Source organism: Salvelinus fontinalis, chromosome 40 (genome assembly GCF_029448725.1).
Source record: "Salvelinus fontinalis isolate EN_2023a chromosome 40, ASM2944872v1, whole genome shotgun sequence".
Taxonomy (NCBI): Eukaryota; Metazoa; Chordata; class Actinopteri; order Salmoniformes; family Salmonidae; genus Salvelinus; species Salvelinus fontinalis.
In genome coordinates this window covers 3,811,897-3,835,594 of record NC_074704.1, presented here as the reverse complement: position 1 = coordinate 3,835,594, position 23,698 = coordinate 3,811,897, and the positions used below count along the sequence as shown (strand labels likewise).

The 23,698-nt window shown below is 49.4% G+C and overlaps 1 protein-coding gene across 1 annotated transcript in view; it reads left to right on the top strand.

Moving 5' to 3' along the window:
- The first annotated feature begins 163 nt into the window (after positions 1–163).
- Positions 164–23,698, top strand: part of LOC129839841 (zinc finger and SCAN domain-containing protein 2-like) — a 40,944-nt gene continuing 17,409 nt past the window's right edge. The window contains exon 1 of the mRNA XM_055907509.1: positions 164–829. Coding sequence (XP_055763484.1) covers positions 442–829 — 388 coding nt within the window. The 5' untranslated portion in view covers positions 164–441. The remainder of the gene's footprint in view (positions 830–23,698) is intronic.

Here is a 23,698-nt window from a genome sequence, read left to right as displayed (position 1 = left end):
CAACTCATTACCATTATACTGTATGTTGTAATGTTAAAAAATATATATATTCTTAAATAATTTAAAGTGATTCACTTTTTTTTGTCTGAAAATAAAATAAACGGTCTCCCACTCCGTTCACCGGACGGCGATGTGGATCATTAATTTGGTGCCGCCGGTGTGACGTATAATCTAGTGGACGGAACGCGTCCACAACAACAACACGGCTACTGGTTCTATACTGCCTCGGTAGCTTGCTAGCCAAAATAAAAACGAAATATTGACGCTCTTTACACATGTTTCGGTGTATATTAGCCACCGGTATTTTAAACACACTTCTGTCGTCTACCTTAGTTATCCCGTTTAAGTTCATATTTACTCTGTTGTTATTAATCAGGTAGCTTGCTTGATAAATGGGCCTACCACTCGCTAATGCTAACTAGCTAGCTATCATCCTTGACCATGAGTTCACCAAGCTACTCGCCTCCTGTTGAAGAAGAGGAGGTCTGCTGGACGGAGAAAGAAGGTCTGTGGCTGAACGTTGTCGTGAAAGAGGAGAAGGAAGAAGAGGATGTCACAGTAACAAAAGTAGAGGATGAGGATGTTACAGTGAAAGAAGAAGTAGAGGGTGAGGCTGTTACCGTGAAAGAAGAAGAGAAAGATGTTTCAGTGAAAGAAGAGGAAGACGCGTTCAGAGTGAAAGAGGAGGAGGATGTTACAGTGAAAGAAGAGGAGGAGGAAGAGAAAGAGGAGGATGCGGTTTTTGGAGTGAAGAAGGAGAAAGACGGGGAGATAACTGTCACATTGGAGGAAGAAGAGGAGGAGGAGACAGGAGACCTGATTAACACCAGTAAGTACCGTCTTAAGAACGGGGTCACTTAGTCTGCAGTTGAACTGATGTGTGATTTTAAAGGGCCAATCTTTAGTTCCGACATCTGTTGTTGGACTATATATAGCCGTTGATTCTTGAAGAATAGAACTTATAAATGCTTCATGAGCTAAACTTTATTTAAAAAAATAATAATAATAATGTAGGCTATATAATTTAAATAATTTAAAGGCTATATAGCCTACAAAAGAAATACACTCAGCATTTAAACAACATTTCATTCTATTAAATCATTTCAGTCTGAACTGTATAGATAGCCTGTGACTTTTTTAGAGTTAAATACAAATTAAACAAAAAAAATGACTGAAGTGCCGTTTTAAGAAACACAAGTTTGGCCAGTCTGGGGCTTCAGGCTCATGGTGCCTGGAGAATATCCTCTCCACACACGCAGAGCCACTGGGGAAGCTAAACACCCATTTGGCCCCTCTTGACAGACTGGGCAGAATTACAGAGCCACTGGGGAAGCTAAACACCCATTTGGCCCCTCTTGACAGGCTGGGCAGAATTACAGAGCCACTGGGGAAGCTAAACACCCATTTGGCCCCTCTTGACAGGCTGGACAGAGACGTAGAGACACTGGGGAAGCTAAACACCCATTTGGCCCCTCTTGACAGGCTGGACAGAGACATAGAGACACTGGGGAAGCTAAACACCCATTTGGCCCCTCTTGACAGGCTGGACAGAGATGTAGAGACACTGGGGAAGCTAAACACCCATTTGGCCCCTCTTGACAGGCTGGACAGAGACGTAGAGACACTGGGGAAGCTAAACACCCATTTGGCCCCTCTTGACAGGCTGGACAGAGACGTAGAGACACTGGGGAAGCTAAACACCCATTTGGCCCCTCTTGACAGGCTGGGCAGAATTACAGAGCCACTGGGGAAGCTAAACACCCATTTGGCCCCTCTTGACAGGTTGGACAGAGACATAGAGCCACTGGGGAAGCTAAACACCCATTTGGCCCCTCTTGACAGGCTGGGCAGAATTACAGAGACACTGGGGAAGCTAAACCCCCATTTGGCCCCTCTTGACAGGCTGGACAGAGACGTAAAGCCACTGGGGAAGCTAAACACCCATTTGGCCCCTCTTGACAGGCTGGGCAGAATTACAGAGCCACTGGGGAAGCTAAACACCCATTTGGCCCCTCTTGACAGGCTGGGCAGAATTACAGAGCCACTGGGGAAGCTAAACACCCAGTTGGCCCCTCTTGACAGGCTGGGCAGAGACGTAGAGACACTGGGGAAGCTAAACACCCATTTGGCCCCTCTTGACAGGCTGGACAGAGACGTAGAGACACTGGGGAAGCTAAACACCCATTTGGCCCCTCTTGACAGGCTGGACAGAATTACAGAGCCACTGGGGAAGCTAAACACCCATTTGGCCCCTCTTGACAGGCTGGGCAGAGACGTAGAGACACTGGGGAAGCTAAACACCCATTTGGCCCCTCTTGACAGGATGGGCAGAGACGTAGAGACACTGGGGAAGCTAAACACCCATTTGGCCCCTCTTGACAGGCTGGGCAGAGACGTAGAGCCACTAGGGAAGCTAAACACCCATTTTGCCCCTCTTGACAGGCTGGACAGAGACGTAGAGACACTGGGGAAGCTAAACACCCATTTGGCCCCTCTTGACAGGCTGGACAGAGACGTAGAGACACTGGGGAAGCTAAACACCCATTTGGCCCCTCTTGACAGGCTGGACAGAGACGTAGAGACACTGGGGAAGCTAAACACCCATTTGGCCCCTCTTGACAGGCTGGGCAGAATTACAGAGCCACTGGGGAAGCTAAACACCCATTTGGCCCCTCTTGACAGGTTGGACAGAGACATAGAGCCACTGGGGAAGCTAAACACCCATTTGGCCCCTCTTGACAGGCTGGGCAGAATTGCAGAGACACTGGGGAAGCTAAACCCCCATTTGGCCCCTCTTGACAGGCTGGACAGAGACGTAAAGCCACTGGGGAAGCTAAACACCCATTTGGCCCCTCTTGACAGGCTGGGCAGAATTACAGAGCCACTGGGGAAGCTAAACACCCATTTGGCCCCTCTTGACAGGCTGGGCAGAATTACAGAGCCACTGGGGAAGCTAAACACCCATTTAGCCCCTCTTGACAGGCTGGGCAGAATTACAGAGCCACTGGGGAAGCTAAACACCCAGTTGGCCCCTCTTGACAGGCTGGACAGAGACGTAGAGACACTGGGGAAGCTAAACACCCATTTGGCCCCTCTTGACAGGCTGGGCAGAATTACAGAGCCACTGGGGAAGCTAAACACCCATTTAGCCCCTCTTGACAGGCTGGGCAGAATTACAGAGCCACTGGGGAAGCTAAACACCCAGTTGGCCCCTCTTGACAGGCTGGACAGAGACGTAGAGACACTGGGGAAGCTAAACACCCATTTGGCCCCTCTTGACAGGCTGGGCAGAATTACAGAGCCACTGGGGAAGCTAAACACCCATTTGGCCCCTCTAGACAGGCTGGGCAGAGACATAGAGACACTGGGGAAGCTAAACACCCATTTGGCCCCTCTTGACAGGCTGGACAGAGACGTAGAGACACTGGGGAAGCTAAACACCCATTTGGCCCCTCTTGACAGGCTGGGCAGAGACGTAAAGCCACTGGGGAAGCTAAACACCCATTTGGCCCCTATTGAAAGGCTGGGTAGAGACATAGAGACACTGGGGAAGCTAAACACCCATTTGGCCCCTCTTGACAGGCTGGACAGAGATGTAGAGACACTGGGGAAGCTAAACACCCATTTGGCCCCTCTTGACAGGCTGGGCAGAATTACAGAGCCACTGGGGAAGCTAAACACCCATTTGGACCCTCTTGACAGGCTGGACAGAGACGTAGAGACACTGGGGAAGCTAAACACCCATTTGGCCCCTCTCGACAGGCTGGGCAGAATTACAGAGCCACTGGGGAAGCTAAACACCCATTTGGCCCCTCTCGACAGGCTGGGCAGAATTACAGAGCCACTGGGGAAGTTAAACACCTATTTGGCCCCTCTTGACAGGCTGGACAGAGACGTAGAGACACTGGGGAAGCTAAACACCCATTTGGCCCCTCTTGACAGGCTGGACAGAGACATAGAGACACTGTGGAAGCTAAACACCCATTTGGCCCCTCTTGACAGGGTGGGTAGAGACGTAAAGCCACTGGGGAAGCTAAACACCCATTTGGCCCCTCTTGACAGGCTGGACAGAATTACAGAGCCACTGGGGAAGCTAAACACCCATTTGGCCCCTCTTGATAGGCTGGACAGAGACGTAGAGACACTGGGGAAGCTAAACACCCATTTGGCCCCTCTTGACAGGCTGGACAGAATTACAGAGACACTGGGGAAGCTAAACACCCATTTGGCCCCTCTTGACAGGCTGGGCAGAATTACAGAGCCACTGGGGAAGCTAAACACCCATTTGGCCCCTCTTGACAGGCTGGGCAGAATTACAGAGCCACTGGGGAAGCTAAACACCCATTTGGCCCCTCTTGACAGGCTGGGCAGAGACGTAGAGACACTGGGGAAGCTAAACACCCATTTGGCCCCTCTTGACAGGCTGGACAGAGACGTAGAGACACTGGGGAAGCTAAACACCCATTTGGCCCCTCTTGACAGGCTGGGCAGAATTACAGAGCCACTGGGGAAGCTAAACACCCATTTGGCCCCTCTTGACAGGCTGGACAGAATTACAGAGCCACTGGGGAAGCTAAACACCCATTTGGCCCCTCTTGACAGGCTGGACAGAGACGTAGAGACACTGGGGAAGCTAAACACCCATTTGGCCCCTCTTGACAGGCTGGGCAGAGACGTAGAGCCACTAGGGAAGCTAAACACCCATTTTGCCCCTCTTGACAGGCTGGACAGAGACGTAGAGACACTGGGGAAGCTAAACACCCATTTGGCCCCTCTTGACAGGCTGGGCAGAGACGTAGAGCCACTAGGGAAGCTAAACACCCATTTGGCCCCTCTTGACAGGCTGGACAGAGACGTAGAGACACTGGGGAAGCTAAACACCCATTTGGCCCCTCTTGACAGGCTGGACAGAGACGTAGAGACACTGGGGAAGCTAAACACCCATTTGGCCCCTCTTGACAGGCTGGGCAGAGATGTAGAGACACTGGGGAAGCTAAACACCCATTTGGCCCCTCTTGACAGGCTGGGCAGAGACGTAGAGACACTGGGGAAGCTAAACACCCATTTGGCCCCTCTTGACAGGCTGGACAGAGACACTGGGGAAGCTAAAGACCCATTTGGCCCCTCTTGACAGGCTGGACAGAGACGTAGAGACACTGGGGAAGCTAAACACCCATTTGGCCCCTCTTGACAGGTTGGACAGAGACGTAAAGACACTGGGGAAGCTAAACACCCATTTGGCCCCTCTTGACAGGCTGGACAGAATTACAGAGCCACTGGGGAAGCTAAACACCCATTTGGCCCCTCTTGACAGGCTGGGCAGAGATGTAGAGAGACTGGGGAAGCTAAACACCCATTTGGCCCCTCTTGACAGGCTGGACAGAGACGTAGAGACACTGGGGAAGCTAAACACCCATTTGGCCCCTCTTGACAGGCTGGACAGAATTACAGAGACACTGGGGAAGCTAAACACCCATTTGGCCCCTCTTGACAGGCTGGACAGAGACATAGAGACGCTGGGGAAGCTAAACACCCATTTGGCCCCTCTTGACAGGCTGGGCAGAGATGTAGAGACACTGGGGAAGCTAAACACCCATTTGGCCCCTCTTGACAGGCTGGACAGAGACGTAGAGACACTGGGGAAGCTAAACACCCATTTGGCCCCTCTTGACAGGCTGGGCAGAGACACTGGGGAAGCTAAACACCCATTTGGCCCCTCTTGACAGGCTGGACAGAGACATAGAGACACTGGGGAAGCTAAACACCCATTTGGCCGCTCTTGACAGGTTGGACAGAGACGTAGAGACACTGGGGAAGCTAAACACCCATTTGGCCCCTCTTGACAGGCTGGACAGAGACGTAGAGACACTGGGGAAGCTAAACACCCATTTGGCTCCTCTTGACAGGCTGGACAGAGACGTAGAGCCACTGGGGAAGCTAAACACCCATTTGGCCCCTCTTGACAGGTTGGGCAGAGACCTAGAGCCACTGGGGAAGCTAAACACCCATTTGGCCCCTCTTGACAGGCTGGACAGAGACGTAGAGACACTGGGGAAGCTAAACACCCATTTGGCCCCTCTCGATAGGCTGGTTAGAGATGCAGAGTCACTGGGGAAGCTAAACACCCATTTGGCCCCTCTTGACAGGCTGGGCAGAGACGTAAAGCCACTGGGGAAGCTAAACACCCATTTGGCCCCTCTTGACAGGCTGGACAGAGACGTAGAGACACTGGGGAAGCTAAACACCCATTTGGCCCCTCTTGACAGGCTGGACAGAGACGTAGAGACACTGGGGAATTCTAAACACCCATTTGGCCCCTCTTGACAGGCTGGGCAGAATTACAGAGCCACTGAGGAAGCTAAACACCCATTTGGCCCCTCTTGACAGGTTGGACAGAGACATAGAGCCACTGGGGAAGCTAAACACCCATTTGGCCCCTCTTGACAGGCTGGGCAGAATTACAGAGACACTGGGGAAGCTAAACCCCCATTTGGCCCCTCTTGACAGGCTGGACAGAGACGTAAAGCCACTGGGGAAGCTAAACACCCATTTGGCCCCTCTTGACAGGCTGGGCAGAATTACAGAGCCACTGGGGAAGCTAAACACCCATTTGGCCCCTCTTGACAGGCTGGGCATAATTACAGAGCCACTGGGGAAGCTAAACACCCATTTGGCCCCTCTTGACAGGCTGGACAGAATTACAGAGCCACTGGGGAAGCTAAACACCCATTTGGCCCCTCTTGACAGGCTGGGCAGAATTACAGAGCCACTGGGGAAGCTAAACACCCAGTTGGCCCCTCTTGACAGGCTGGGCAGAGACGTAGAGACACTGGGGAAGCTAAACACCCATTTGGCCCCTCTTGACAGGCTGGACAGAGACGTAGAGACACTGGGGAAGCTAAACACCCATTTGGCCCCTCTTGACAGGCTGGACAGAATTACAGAGCCACTGGGGAAGCTAAACACCCATTTGGCCCCTCTTGACAGGCTGGGCAGAGACGTAGAGACACTGGGGAAGCTAAACACCCATTTGGCCCCTCTTGACAGGCTGGGCAGAATTACAGAGCCACTGGGGAAGCTAAACACCCATTTGGCCCCTCTTGACAGGCTGGGCAGAATTGCAGAGACACTGGGGAAGCTAAACCCCCATTTGGCCCCTCTTGACAGGCTGGACAGAGACGTAAAGCCACTGGGGAAGCTAAACACCCATTTGGCCCCTCTTGACAGGCTGGGCAGAATTACAGAGCCACTGGGGAAGCTAAACACCCATTTGGCCCCTCTTGACAGGCTGGGCAGAATTACAGAGCCACTGGGGAAGCTAAACACCCATTTAGCCCCTCTTGACAGGCTGGGCAGAATTACAGAGCCACTGGGGAAGCTAAACACCCAGTTGGCCCCTCTTGACAGGCTGGACAGAGACGTAGAGACACTGGGGAAGCTAAACACCCATTTGGCCCCTCTTGACAGGCTGGACAGAGACGTAGAGACACTGGGGAAGCTAAACACCCATTTGGCCCCTCTTGACAGGCTGGGCAGAATTACAGAGCCACTGGGGAAGCTAAACACCCATTTGGCCCCTCTAGACAGGCTGGACAGAGACATAGAGACACTGGGGAAGCTAAACACCCATTTGGCCCCTCTTGACAGGCTGGGCAGAGATGTAGAGACACTGGGGAAGCTAAACACCCATTTGGCCCCTCTTGACAGGCTGGACAGAGACGTAGAGACACTGGGGAAGCTAAACACCCATTTGGCCCCTCTTGACAGGCTGGGCAGAGACACTGGGGAAGCTAAACACCCATTTGGCCCCTCTTGACAGGCTGGACAGAGACATAGAGACACTGGGGAAGCTAAACACCCATTTGGCCCCTCTTGACAGGTTGGACAGAGACGTAGAGACACTGGGGAAGCTAAACACCCATTTGGCCCCTCTTGACAGGCTGGACAGCGACGTAGAGACACTGGGGAAGCTAAACACCCATTTGGCTCCTCTTGACAGGCTGGACAGAGACGTAGAGCCACTGGGGAAGCTAAACACCCATTTGGCCCCTCTTGACAGGTTGGGCAGAGACCTAGAGCCACTGGGGAAGCTAAACACCCATTTGGCCCCTCTTGACAGGCTGGACAGAGACGTAGAGACACTGGGGAAGCTAAACACCCATTTGGCCCCTCTCGATAGGCTGGTTAGAGATGCAGAGTCACTGGGGAAGCTAAACACCCATTTGGCCCCTCTTGACAGGCTGGGCAGAGACGTAAAGCCACTGGGGAAGCTAAACACCCATTTGGCCCCTCTTGACAGGCTGGACAGAGACGTAGAGACACTGGGGAAGCTAAACACCCATTTGGCCCCTCTTGACAGGCTGGACAGAGACGTAGAGACACTGGGGAATTCTAAACACCCATTTGGCCCCTCTTGACAGGCTGGGCAGAATTACAGAGCCACTGAGGAAGCTAAACACCCATTTGGCCCCTCTTGACAGGTTGGACAGAGACATAGAGCCACTGGGGAAGCTAAACACCCATTTGGCCCCTCTTGACAGGCTGGGCAGAATTACAGAGACACTGGGGAAGCTAAACCCCCATTTGGCCCCTCTTGACAGGCTGGACAGAGACGTAAAGCCACTGGGGAAGCTAAACACCCATTTGGCCCCTCTTGACAGGCTGGGCAGAATTACAGAGCCACTGGGGAAGCTAAACACCCATTTGGCCCCTCTTGACAGGCTGGGCATAATTACAGAGCCACTGGGGAAGCTAAACACCCATTTGGCCCCTCTTGACAGGCTGGACAGAATTACAGAGCCACTGGGGAAGCTAAACACCCAGTTGGCCCCTCTTGACAGGCTGGGCAGAGACGTAGAGACACTGGGGAAGCTAAACACCCATTTGGCCCCTCTTGACAGGCTGGACAGAGACGTAGAGACACTGGGGAAGCTAAACACCCATTTGGCCCCTCTTGACAGGCTGGACAGAATTACAGAGCCACTGGGGAAGCTAAACACCCATTTGGCCCCTCTTGACAGGCTGGGCAGAGACGTAGAGACACTGGGGAAGCTAAACACCCATTTGGCCCCTCTTGACAGGCTGGGCAGAATTACAGAGCCACTGGGGAAGCTAAACACCCATTTGGCCCCTCTTGACAGGTTGGACAGAGACATAGAGCCACTGGGGAAGCTAAACACCCATTTGGCCCCTCTTGACAGGCTGGTCAGAATTGCAGAGACACTGGGGAAGCTAAACCCCCATTTGGCCCCTCTTGACAGGCTGGACAGAGACGTAAAGCCACTGGGGAAGCTAAACACCCATTTGGCCCCTCTTGACAGGCTGGGCAGAATTACAGAGCCACTGGGGAAGCTAAACACCCATTTGGCCCCTCTTGACAGGCTGGGCAGAATTACAGAGCCACTGGGGAAGCTAAACACCCATTTAGCCCCTCTTGACAGGCTGGGCAGAATTACAGAGCCACTGGGGAAGCTAAACACCCAGTTGGCCCCTCTTGACAGGCTGGACAGAGACGTAGAGACACTGGGGAAGCTAAACACCCATTTGGCCCCTCTTGACAGGCTGGACAGAGACGTAGAGACACTGGGGAAGCTAAACACCCATTTGGCCCCTCTTGACAGGCTGGGCAGAATTACAGAGCCACTGGGGAAGCTAAACACCCATTTGGCCCCTCTAGACAGGCTGGGCAGAGACATAGAGACACTGGGGAAGCTAAACACCCATTTGGCCCCTCTTGACAGGCTGGACAGAGACGTAGAGACACTGGGGAAGCTAAACACCCATTTGGCCCCTCTTGACAGGCTGGTCAGAGACGTAGAGACACTGGGGAAGCTAAACACCCATTTGGCCCCTCTTGACAGGCTGGGCAGAGACGTAAAGCCACTGGGGAAGCTAAACACCCATTTGGCCCCTATTGACAGGCTGGGTAGAGACATAGAGACACTGGGGAAGCTAAACACCCATTTGGCCCCTCTTGACATGCTGGACAGAGATGTAGAGACACTGGGGAAGCTAAACACCCATTTGGCCCCTCTTGACAGGCTGGGCAGAATTACAGAGCCACTGGGGAAGCTAAACACCCATTTGGCCCCTCTTGACAGGCTGGACAGAGACGTAGAGACACTGGGGAAGCTAAACACCCATTTGGCCCCTCTTGACAGGCTGGACAGAGACATAGAGACACTGGGGAAGCTAAACACCCATTTGGCCCCTCTTGACAGGGTGGGTAGAGACGTAAAGCCACTGGGGAAGCTAAACACCCATTTGGCCCCTCTTGACAGGCTGGACAGAATTACAGAGCCACTGGGGAAGCTAAACACCCATTTGGCCCCTCTTGATAGGCTGGACAGAGACGTAGAGACACTGGGGAAGCTAAACACCCATTTGGCCCCTCTTGACAGGCTGGACAGAATTACAGAGACACTGGGGAAGCTAAACACCCATTTGGCCCCTCTTGACAGGCTGGGCAGAATTACAGAGCCACTGGGGAAGCTAAACACCCATTTGGCCCCTCTTGACAGGCTGGGCAGAATTACAGAGCCACTGGGGAAGCTAAACACCCATTTGGCCCCTCTTGACAGGCTGGGCAGAGACGTAGAGACACTGGGGAAGCTAAACACCCATTTGGCCCCTCTTGACAGGCTGGACAGAGACGTAGAGACACTGGGGAAGCTAAACACCCATTTGGCCCCTCTTGACAGGCTGGGCAGAATTACAGAGCCACTGGGGAAGCTAAACACCCATTTGGCCCCTCTTGACAGGCTGGACAGAATTACAGAGCCACTGGGGAAGCTAAACACCCATTTGGCCCCTCTTGACAGGCTGGACAGAGACGTAGAGACACTGGGGAAGCTAAACACCCATTTGGCCCCTCTTGACAGGCTGGGCAGAGACGTAGAGCCACTAGGGAAGCTAAACACCCATTTTGCCCCTCTTGACAGGCTGGACAGAGACGTAGAGACACTGGGGAAGCTAAACACCCATTTGGCCCCTCTTGACAGGCTGGGCAGAGACGTAGAGCCACTAGGGAAGCTAAACACCCATTTGGCCCCTCTTGACAGGCTGGACAGAGACGTAGAGACACTGGGGAAGCTAAACACCCATTTGGCCCCTCTTGACAGGCTGGACAGAGACGTAGAGACACTGGGGAAGCTAAACACCCATTTGGCCCCTCTTGACAGGCTGGGCAGAGATGTAGAGACACTGGGGAAGCTAAACACCCATTTGGCCCCTCTTGACAGGCTGGGCAGAGACGTAGAGACACTGGGGAAGCTAAACACCCATTTGGCCCCTCTTGACAGGCTGGACAGAGACACTGGGGAAGCAAAACACCCATTTGGCCCCTCTTGACAGGCTGGACAGAGACGTAGAGACACTGGGGAAGCTAAACACCCATTTGGCCCCTCTTGACAGGTTGGACAGAGACGTAAAGACACTGGGGAAGCTAAACACCCATTTGGCCCCTCTTGACAGGCTGGACAGAATTACAGAGCCACTGGGGAAGCTAAACACCCATTTGGCCCCTCTTGACAGGCTGGGCAGAGATGTAGAGACACTGGGGAAGCTAAACACCCATTTGGCCCCTCTTGACAGGCTGGACAGAGACGTAGAGACACTGGGGAAGCTAAACACCCATTTGGCCCCTCTTGACAGGCTGGACAGAATTACAGAGACACTGGGGAAGCTAAATACCCATTTGGCCCCTCTTGACAGGCTGGACAGAGACATAGAGACACTGGGGAAGCTAAATACCCATTTGGCCCCTCTTGACAGGCTGGGCAGAGATGTAGAGACACTGGGGAAGCTAAACACCCATTTGGCCCCTCTTGACAGGCTGGACAGAGACGTAGAGACACTGGGGAAGCTAAACACCCATTTGGCCCCTCTTGACAGGCTGGGCAGAGACCTAGAGCCACTGGGGAAGCTAAACACCCATTTGGCCCCTCTTGACAGGCTGGACAGAGACGTAGAGACACTGGGGAAGCTAAACACCCATTTGGCCCCTCTTGACAGGCTGGTTAGAGATGCAGAGTCACTGGGGAAGCTAAACACCCATTTGGCCCCTCTTGACAGGCTGGGCAGAGACGTAAAGCCACTGGGGAAGCTAAACACCCATTTGGCCCCTCTTGACAGGCTGGACAGAGACGTAGAGACACTGGGGAAGCTAAACACCCATTTGGCCCCTCTTGACAGGCTGGACAGAGACGTAGAGACACTGGGGAATTCTAAACACCCATTTGGCCCCTCTTGACAGGCTGGGCAGAATTACAGAGCCACTGAGGAAGCTAAACACCCATTTGGCCCCTCTTGACAGGTTGGACAGAGACATAGAGCCACTGGGGAAGCTAAACACCCATTTGGCCCCTCTTGACAGGCTGGGCAGAATTACAGAGACACTGGGGAAGCTAAACCCCCATTTGGCCCCTCTTGACAGGCTGGACAGAGACGTAAAGCCACTGGGGAAGCTAAACACCCATTTGGCCCCTCTTGACAGGCTGGGCAGAATTACAGAGCCACTGGGGAAGCTAAACACCAATTTGGCCCCTCTTGACAGGCTGGGAATAATTACAGAGCCACTGGGGAAGCTAAACACCCATTTGGCCCCTCTTGACAGGCTGGACAGAATTACAGAGCCACTGGGGAAGCTAAACACCCATTTGGCCCCTCTTGACAGGCTGGACAGAGACATAGAGACACTGGGGAAGCTAAATACCCATTTGGCCCCTCTTGAAAGGCTGGACAGAGACGTAGAGACACTAGGGAAGCTAAACACCCATTTGGCCCCTCTTGACAGGCTGGACAGAGACGTAGAGACACTGGGGAAGCTAAACACCCATTTGGCCCCTCTTGACAGCTTGGACAGATTTGTTATTTTTCTATAGATAAGCCTAAAGGTTTTTAGGCAAAAAACAAGCCTAATCAAAACGGAAAGCGCTCCTTGAACATGGGAATATGCCAGGCCTATTGGGCCAAAAATAAATTATGGCCTATAGTATAGATAATAAAACAAAAAATTAACTAAATGTTTAAGAGATCAGATTTTTGTTGTTGTTTATAAATAGTTTGCTACAATGACACACGTAGCCTAGTGGTTAGAGGAGGCAGCGTAGCCTAGTGGTTAGAGGAGGCAGCGTAGCCTAGTGGTTAGAGGAGGCAGCGTAGCCTAGTGGTTAGAGGAGGCAGCGTAGCCTAGTGGTTAGAGGAGGCAGCGTAGCCTAGTGGTTAGAGGAGGCAGCGTAGCCTAGTGGTTAGAGGAGGCAGCGTAGCCTAGTGGTTAGAGGAGGCAGCGTAGCCTAGTGGTTAGAGGAGGCAGTGTATCCTAGTGGTTAGAGGAGGCAGCGTAGCCTAGTGGTTAGAGGAGGCAGCGTAGCCTAGTGGTTAGAGGAGGCAGCGTAGCCTAGTGGTTAGAGGAGGCAGCGTAGCCTAGTGGTTAGAGGAGGCAGCGTAGCCTAGTGGTTAGAGGAGGCAGTGTATCCTAGTGGTTAGAGGAGGCAGCGTAGCCTAGTGGTTAGAGGAGGCAGTGTATCCTAGTGGTTAGAGGAGGCAGGATGCGTGTCTTTTCAGATTCTTTAGTAGTGGACACTACATCACCACACTCCCTCTCTTCTTTAGTAGTGGACACTACATCACCACACTCCATCTCTTCTTTAGTAGTGGACACTACATCACCACACTCCCTCTCTTTAGTAGTGGACACTACATCACCACACTCCATCTCTTCTTTAGTAGTGGACACTACATCACCACACTCCCTCTCTTCTTTAGTAGTGGACACTACATCACCACACTCCATCTCTTCTTTAGTAGTGGACACTACATCACCACACTCCCTCTCTTCTTTAGTAGTGGACACTACATCACCACACTCCCTCTCTTTAGTAGTGGACACTACATCACCACACTCCATCTCTTCTTTAGTAGTGGACACTACATCACCACACTCCATCTCTTCTTTAGTAGTGGACACTACATCACCACACTCCATCTCTTCTTTAGTAGTGGACACTACATCACCACACTCCCTCTCTTCTTTAGTAGTGGACACTACATCACCACACTCCCTCTCTTCTTTAGTAGTGGACACTACATCCCCACACTCCCTCTCTTCTTTAGTAGTGGACACTACATCACCACACTCCCTCTCTTCTTTAGTAGTGGACACTACATCACCACTTCCTCTCTTCTTTAGTAGTGGACACTACATCACCACACTTCATCTCTTCTTTAGTAGTGGACACTACATCCCCACACTCCCTTTCTTCTTTAGTAGTGGACACTACATCACCACACTCCCTCTCTTCTTTAGTAGTGGACACTACATCACCACACTCCCTCTCTTCTTTAGTAGTGGACACTACATCACCACACTCCCTCTCTTTAGTAGTGGACACTACATCACCACACTCCCTCTCTTTAGTAGTGGACACTACATCACCACACTCCCTCTCTTCTTTAGTAGTGGACACTACATCACCACACTCCCTCTCTTCTTTAGTAGTGGACACTACATCACCACACTCCCTCTCTTCTTTAGTAGTGGACACTACATCACCACACTCCCTCTCTTTAGTAGTGGACACTACATCACCACACTCCCTCTCTTCTTTAGTAGTGGACATTACACTCCCTCTCTTCTTTAGTAGTGGACACTACATCACCACACTCCATCTCTTCTTTAGTAGTGGACACTACATCACCACACTCCCTCTCTGCTTTAGTAGTGGACACTACATCACCACACTTCCTCTCTTCTTTAGTAGTGGACACTACATCACCACACTCCATCTCTTCTTTACTAGTGGACACTACATCACCACTTCCTCTCTTCTTTAGTAGTGGACACTACATCACCACACTCCATCTCTTCTTTAGTAGTGGACACTACATCACCACACTTCCTCTCTTCTTTAGTAGTGGACACTACATCACCACACTCCATCTCTTCTTTACTAGTGGACACTACATCACCACACTCCCTCTCTTCTTTAGTAGTGGACACTACATCACCACACTCCCTCTCTTCTTTAGTAGTGGACACTACATCACCACTTCCTCTCTTCTTTAGTAGTGGACACTACATCACCACTTCATCTCTTCTTTAGTAGTGGACACTACATCACCACACTCCATCTCTTCTTTAGTAGTGGACACTACATCACCACACTCCCTCTCTTCTTTAGTAGTGGACACTACATCACCACTTCCTCTCTTCTTTAGTAGTGGACACTACATCACCACTTCATCTCTTCTTTAGTAGTGGACACTACATCACCACACTCCCTCTCTTCTTTAGTAGTGGACACTACATCACCACACTCTCTTCTTTAGTAGTGGACACTACATCACCACACTCCCTCTCTTCTTTAGTAGTGGACACTACATCACCACACTCCCTCTCTTCTTTAGTAGTGGACACTACATCACCACACTCTCTTCTTTAGTAGTGGACACTACATCACCACTCCCTCTCTTCTTTAGTAGTGGACACTACATCACCACACTCCCTCTCTTCTTTAGTCGTGGACACTACATCACCACACTTCCTCTCTTCTTTAGTAGTGGACACTACATCACCACACTCCATCTCTTCTTTAGTAGTGGACACTACATCACCACACTTCCTCTCTTCTTTAGTTGTGGACACTACATCACCCCACTCCCTCTCTTTAGTAGTGGACACTACATCACCACACTCCATCTCTTCTTTAGTAGTGGACACTACATCACCACACTCCCTCTCTTCTTTAGTAGTGGACACTACATCACCACACTCCCTCTCTTTAGTAGTGGACACTACATCACCACACTCCATCTCTTCTTTAGTAGTGGACACTACATCACCACACTTCCTCTCTTCTTTAGTAGTGGACACTACATCACCACACTCCATCTCTTCTTTAGTTGTGGACACTACATCACCACACTCCCTCTCTTTAGTTGTGGACACTACATCACCACACTCCCTCTCTTTAGTAGTGGACACTACATCACCACACTCCCTCTCTTCTTTAGTAGTGGACACTACATCACCACACTCCATCTCTTCTTTAGTAGTGGACACTACATCACCACACTCCATCTCTTCTTTAGTAGTGGACACTACATCACCACACTTCATCTCTTCTTTAGTAGTGGACACTACATCACCACACTTCCTCTCTTCTTTAGTAGTGGACACTACATCACCACACTCCCTCTCTTCTTTAGTAGTGGACACTACATCACCACACTCCCTCTCTTCTTTAGTAGTGGACACTACATCACCACACTCCCTCTCTTCTTTAGTAGTGGACACTACATCACCACACTCCCTCTCTTTAGTAGTGGACACTACATCACCACACTCCCTCTCTTCTTTAGTAGTGGACACTACATCACCACACTCCCTCTCTTTAGTAGTGGACACTACATCACCACACTCCATCTCTTCTTTAGTAGTGGACACTACATCACCACACTCCAGCTCTTCTTTATTAGTGGACACTACATCACCACACTTCATCTCTTCTTTAGTAGTGGACACTACATCACCACACTCCATCTCTTCTTTAGTAGTGGACACTACATCACCACACTCCCTCTCTTCTTTAGTAGTGGACACTACATCACCCCACTCCCTCTCTTCTTTAGTAGTGGACACTACATCACCACACTCCCTCTCTTCTTTAGTAGTGGACACTACATCACCCCACTCCCACTCTTCTTTAGTAGTGGACACTACATCACCACACTCCCTCTCTTCTTTAGTAGTGGACACTACATCACCACTCCCTCTCTTCTTTAGTAGTGGACACTACATCACCACACTCCCTCTCTTCTTTAGTAGTGGACACTACATCACCACTTCATCTCTTCTTTAGTAGTGGACACTACATCACCACACTCCCTGTCTTCTTTAGTAGTGGACACTACATCACCACACTCCCTCTCTTCTTTAGTAGTGGACACTACATCACCACACTTCATCTCTTCTTTAGTAGTGGACACTACATCACCACACTCCATCTCTTCTTTACTAGTGGACACTACATCACCACACTCCATCTCTTCTTTAGTAGTGGACACTACATCACCACACTCCCTCTCTTCTTTAGTAGTGGACACTACATCACCACACTCCCTCTCTTCTTTAGTAGTGGACACTACATCACCACACTCCCTCTCTTTAGTAGTGGACACTACATCACCACACTCCATCTCTTCTTTAGTAGTGGACACTACATAACCACACTCCCTCTCTTCTTTAGTAGTGGACACTACATCACCACACTCGCTCTCTTCTTTAATAGTGGACACTACATCACCTCACTTCCTCTCTTCTTTAGTAGTGGACACTACATCACCACACTCCATCTCTTCTTTAGTAGTGGACATTACATCACCACACTCCATCTCTTCTTTAGTAGTGGACATTACATCACCACACTCCCTCTATTCTTTAGTAGTGGACACTACATCACCACACTCCCTCTCTTCTTTACTAGTGGACACTACATCACCACACTCCCTCTCTTCTTTAGTAGTGGACACTACATCACCACACTCCCTCTCTTTAGTAGTGGACACTACATCACCACACTCCATCTCTTCTTTAGTAGTGGACACTACATCACCACACTCCATCTCTTCTTTAGTAGTGGACACTACATCACCACTTCCTCTCTTCTTTAGTAGTGGACACTACATCACCACACTCCCTCTCTTCTTTAGTAGTGGACACTACATCACCACACTCCCTCTCTTTAGTAGTGGACACTACATCACCACACTCCATCTCTTCTTTAGTAGTGGACACTACATCACCACACTTCCTCTCTTCTTTAGTAGTGGACACTACATCACCACACTCCATCTCTTCTTTACTAGTGGACACTACATCACCACTTCCTCTCTTCTTTAGTAGTGGACACTACATCACCACACTTCCTCTCTTCTTTAGTAGTGGACACTACATCACCACACTCCATCTCTTCTTTAGTAGTGGACACTACATCACCACACTCCCTCTCTTCTTTAGTAGTGGACACTACATCACCACACTTCCTCTCTTCTTTAGTAGTGGACACTACATCACCACACTCCATCTCTTCTTTAGTAGTGGACACTACATCACCACACTCCCTCTCTTTAGTAGTGGACACTACATCACCACACTCCATCTCTTCTTTAGTAGTGGACACTACATCACCACACTCCATCTCTTCTTTAGTAGTGGACACTACATCACCACACTCCATCTCTTCTTTAGTAGTGGACACTACATCACCACACTCCCTCTCTTCTTTAGTAGTGGACACTACATCACCACACTCCCTCTCTTCTTTAGTAGTGGACACTACATCCCCACACTCCCTCTCTTCTTTAGTAGTGGACACTACATCACCACACTCCCTCTCTTCTTTAGTAGTGGACACTACATCACCACTTCCTCTCTTCTTTAGTAGTGGACACTACATCACCACACTTCATCTCTTCTTTAGTAGTGGACACTACATCCCCACACTCCCTTTCTTCTTTAGTAGTGGACACTACATCACCACACTCCCTCTCTTCTTTAGTAGTGGACACTACATCACCACACTCCCTCTCTTCTTTAGTAGTGGACACTACATCACCACACTCCCTCTCTTTAGTAGTGGACACTACATCACCACACTCCCTCTCTTTAGTAGTGGACACTACATCACCACACTCCCTCTCTTCTTTAGTAGTGGACACTACATCACCACACTCCCTCTCTTCTTTAGTAGTGGACACTACATCACCACACTCCCTCTCTTCTTTAGTAGTGGACACTACATCACCACACTCCCTCTCTTTAGTAGTGGACACTACATCACCACACTCCCTCTCTTCTTTAGTAGTGGACATTACACTCCCTCTCTTCTTTAGTAGTGGACACTACATCACCACACTCCATCTCTTCTTTAGTAGTGGACACTACATCACCACACTCCCTCTCTGCTTTAGTAGTGGACACTACATCACCACACTTCCTCTCTTCTTTAGTAGTGGACACTACATCACCACACTCCATCTCTTCTTTACTAGTGGACACTACATCACCACTTCCTCTCTTCTTTAGTAGTGGACACTACATCACCACACTCCATCTCTTCTTTAGTAGTGGACACTACATCACCACACTTCCTCTCTTCTTTAGTAGTGGACACTACATCACCACACTCCATCTCTTCTTTACTAGTGGACACTACATCACCACACTCCCTCTCTTCTTTAGTAGTGGACACTACATCACCACACTCCCTCTCTTCTTTAGTAGTGGACACTACATCACCACTTCCTCTCTTCTTTAGTAGTGGACACTACATCACCACTTCATCTCTTCTTTAGTAGTGGACACTACATCACCACACTCCATCTCTTCTTTGGTAGTGGACACTACATCACCACACTCCCTCTCTTCTTTAGTAGTGGACACTACATCACCACTTCCTCTCTTCTTTAGTAGTGGACACTACATCACCACTTCATCTCTTCTTTAGTAGTGGACACTACATCACCACACTCCCTCTCTTCTTTAGTAGTGGACACTACATCACCACACTCCCTCTCTTCTTTAGTAGTGGACACTACATCACCACACTCTCTTCTTTAGTAGTGGACACTACATCACCACACTCCCTCTCTTCTTTAGTAGTGGACACTACATCACCACACTCCCTCTCTTCTTTAGTAGTGGACACTACATCACCACACTCCCTCTCTTCTTTAGTCGTGGACACTACATCACCACACTTCCTCTCTTCTTTAGTAGTGGACACTACATCACCACACTCCATCTCTTCTTTAGTAGTGGACACTACATCACCACACTTCCTCTCTTCTTTAGTTGTGGACACTACATCACCCCACTCCCTCTCTTTAGTAGTGGACACTACATCACCACACTCCATCTCTTCTTTAGTAGTGGACACTACATCACCACACTCCCTCTCTTCTTTAGTAGTGGACACTACATCACCACACTCCCTCTCTTTAGTAGTGGACACTACATCACCACACTCCATCTCTTCTTTAGTAGTGGACACTACATCACCACACTTCCTCTCTTCTTTAGTAGTGGACACTACATCACCACACTCCATCTCTTCTTTAGTTGTGGACACTACATCACCACACTCCCTCTCTTTAGTTGTGGACACTACATCACCACACTCCCTCTCTTTAGTAGTGGACACTACATCACCACACTCCCTCTCTTCTTTAGTAGTGGACACTACATCACCACACTCCATCTCTTCTTTAGTAGTGGACACTACATCACCACACTCCATCTCTTCTTTAGTAGTGGACACTACATCACCACACTTCATCTCTTCTTTAGTAGTGGACACTACATCACCACACTTCCTCTCTTCTTTAGTAGTGGACACTACATCACCACACTCCCTCTCTTCTTTAGTAGTGGACACTACATCACCACTTCCTCTCTTCTTTAGTAGTGGACACTACATCACCACTTCATCTCTTCTTTAGTAGTGGACACTACATCACCACACTCCCTCTCTTCTTTAGTAGTGGACACTACATCACCACACTCTCTTCTTTAGTAGTGGACACTACATCACCACACTCCCTCTCTTCTTTAGTAGTGGACACTACATCACCACACTCCCTCTCTTCTTTAGTAGTGGACACTACATCACCACACTCCCTCTCTTCTTTAGTAGTGGACACTACATCACCACACTCCCTCTCTTTAGTAGTGGACACTACATCACCACACTCCCTCTCTTCTTTAGTAGTGGACACTACATCACCACACTCCCTCTCTTTAGTAGTGGACACTACATCACCACACTCCATCTCTTCTTTAGTAGTGGACACTACATCACCACACTCCAGCTCTTCTTTATTAGTGGACACTACATCACCACACTTCATCTCTTCTTTAGTAGTGGACACTACATCACCACACTCCATCTCTTCTTTAGTAGTGGACACTACATCACCACACTCCCTCTCTTCTTTAGTAGTGGACACTACATCACCCCACTCCCTCTCTTCTTTAGTAGTGGACACTACATCACCACACTCCCTCTCTTCTTTAGTAGTGGACACTACATCACCCCACTCCCACTCTTCTTTAGTAGTGGACACTACATCACCACACTCCCTCTCTTCTTTAGTAGTGGACACTACATCACCACTCCCTCTCTTCTTTAGTAGTGGACACTACATCACCACACTCCCTCTCTTCTTTAGTAGTGGACACTACATCACCACTTCATCTCTTCTTTAGTAGTGGACACTACATCACCACACTCCCTCTCTTCTTTAGTAGTGGACACTACATCACCACACTCCCTCTCTTCTTTAGTAGTGGACACTACATCACCACACTTCATCTCTTCTTTAGTAGTGGACACTACATCACCACACTCCATCTCTTCTTTACTAGTGGACACTACATCACCACACTCCATCTCTTCTTTAGTAGTGGACACTACATCACCACACTCCCTCTCTTCTTTAGTAGTGGACACTACATCACCACACTCCCTCTCTTCTTTAGTAGTGGACACTACATCACCACACTCCCTCTCTTTAGTAGTGGACACTACATCACCACACTCCATCTCTTCTTTAGTAGTGGACACTACATAACCACACTCCCTCTCTTCTTTAGTAGTGGACACTACATCACCACACTCGCTCTCTTCTTTAATAGTGGACACTACATCACCTCACTTCCTCTCTTCTTTAGTAGTGGACACTACATCACCACACTCCATCTCTTCTTTAGTAGTGGACATTACATCACCACACTCCCTCTATTCTTTAGTAGTGGACACTACATCACCACACTCCCTCTCTTCTTTACTAGTGGACACTACATCACCACACTCCCTCTCTTCTTTAGTAGTGGACACTACATCACCACACTCCCTCTCTTTAGTAGTGGACACTACATCACCACACTCCATCTCTTCTTTAGTAGTGGACACTACATCACCACACTCCATCTCTTCTTTAGTAGTGGACACTACATCACCACTTCCTCTCTTCTTTAGTAGTGGACACTACATCACCACACTCCCTCTCTTCTTTAGTAGTGGACACTACATCACCACACTCCCTCTCTTTAGTAGTGGACACTACATCACCACACTCCATCTCTTCTTTAGTAGTGGACACTACATCACCACACTTCCTCTCTTCTTTAGTAGTGGACACTACATCACCACACTCCATCTCTTCTTTACTAGTGGACACTACATCACCACTTCCTCTCTTCTTTAGTAGTGGACACTACATCACCACACTTCCTCTCTTCTTTAGTAGTGGACACTACATCACCACACTCCATCTCTTCTTTAGTAGTGGACACTACATCACCACACTCCCTCTCTTCTTTAGTAGTGGACACTACATCACCACACTTCCTCTCTTCTTTAGTAGTGGACACTACATCACCACACTCCCTCTCTTTAGTAGTGGACACTACATCACCACACTCCATCTCTTCTTTAGTAGTAGACACTACATCACCACTTCCTCTCTTCTTTAGTAGTGGACACTACATCACCACACTCCCTCTCTTTAGTAGTGGACACTACATCACCACACTCCATCTCTTCTTTAGTAGTGGACACTACATCACCACACTCCCTCTCTTTAGTAGTGGACACTACATCACCACACTCCCTCTCTTCTTTAGTAGTGGACACTACATCACCACACTCCATCTCTTCTTTAGTAGTGGACACTACATCACCACACTCCATCTCTTCTTTAGTAGTGGACACTACATCACCACACTCCCTCTCTTCTTTAGTAGTGGACACTACATCACCACACTTCATCTCTTCTTTAGTAGTGGACACTACATCACCTCTTCCTCTCTTCTTTAGTAGTGGACACTACATCACCACTTCATCTCTTCTTTAGTAGTGGACACTACATCACCACACTCCATCTCTTCTTTAGTAGTGGACACTACATATCCACACTCCCTCTCTTCTTTAGTAGTGGACACTACATCACCACACTCCCTCTCTTTAGTAGTGGACACTACATCACCACACTCCATCTCTTCTTTAGTAGTGGACACTACATCACCACACTCCCTCTCTTCTTTAGTAGTGGACACTACATCACCACACTCCATCTCTTCTTTAGTAGTGGACACTACATCACCACACTCCCTCTCTGCTTTAGTAGTGGACACTACATCACCACACTTCCTCTCTTCTTTAGTAGTGGACACTACATCACCACACTCCATCTCTTCTTTACTAGTGGACACTACATCACCACACTCCCTCTCTTCTTTAGTAGTGGACACTACATCACCACACTCCCTCTCTTCTTTAGTAGTGGACACTACATCACCACTTCATCTCTTCTTTAGTAGTGGACACTACATCACCACACTCCCTCTCTTTAGTAGTGGACACTACATCACCACACTCCCTCTCTTCTTTAGTAGTGGACACTATATCACCACACTCCCTCTCTTCTTTAGTAGTGGACACTACATCACCACACTCCATCTCTTCTTTAGTAGTGGACACTACATCACCACACTCCCTCTCTTCTTTAGTAGTGGACACTACATCACCACACTCCCTCTCTTTAGTAGTGGACACTACATCACCACTTCCTCTCTTCTTTAGTAGTGGACACTACATCACCACACTCCATCTCTTCTTTAGTAGTGGACACTACATCA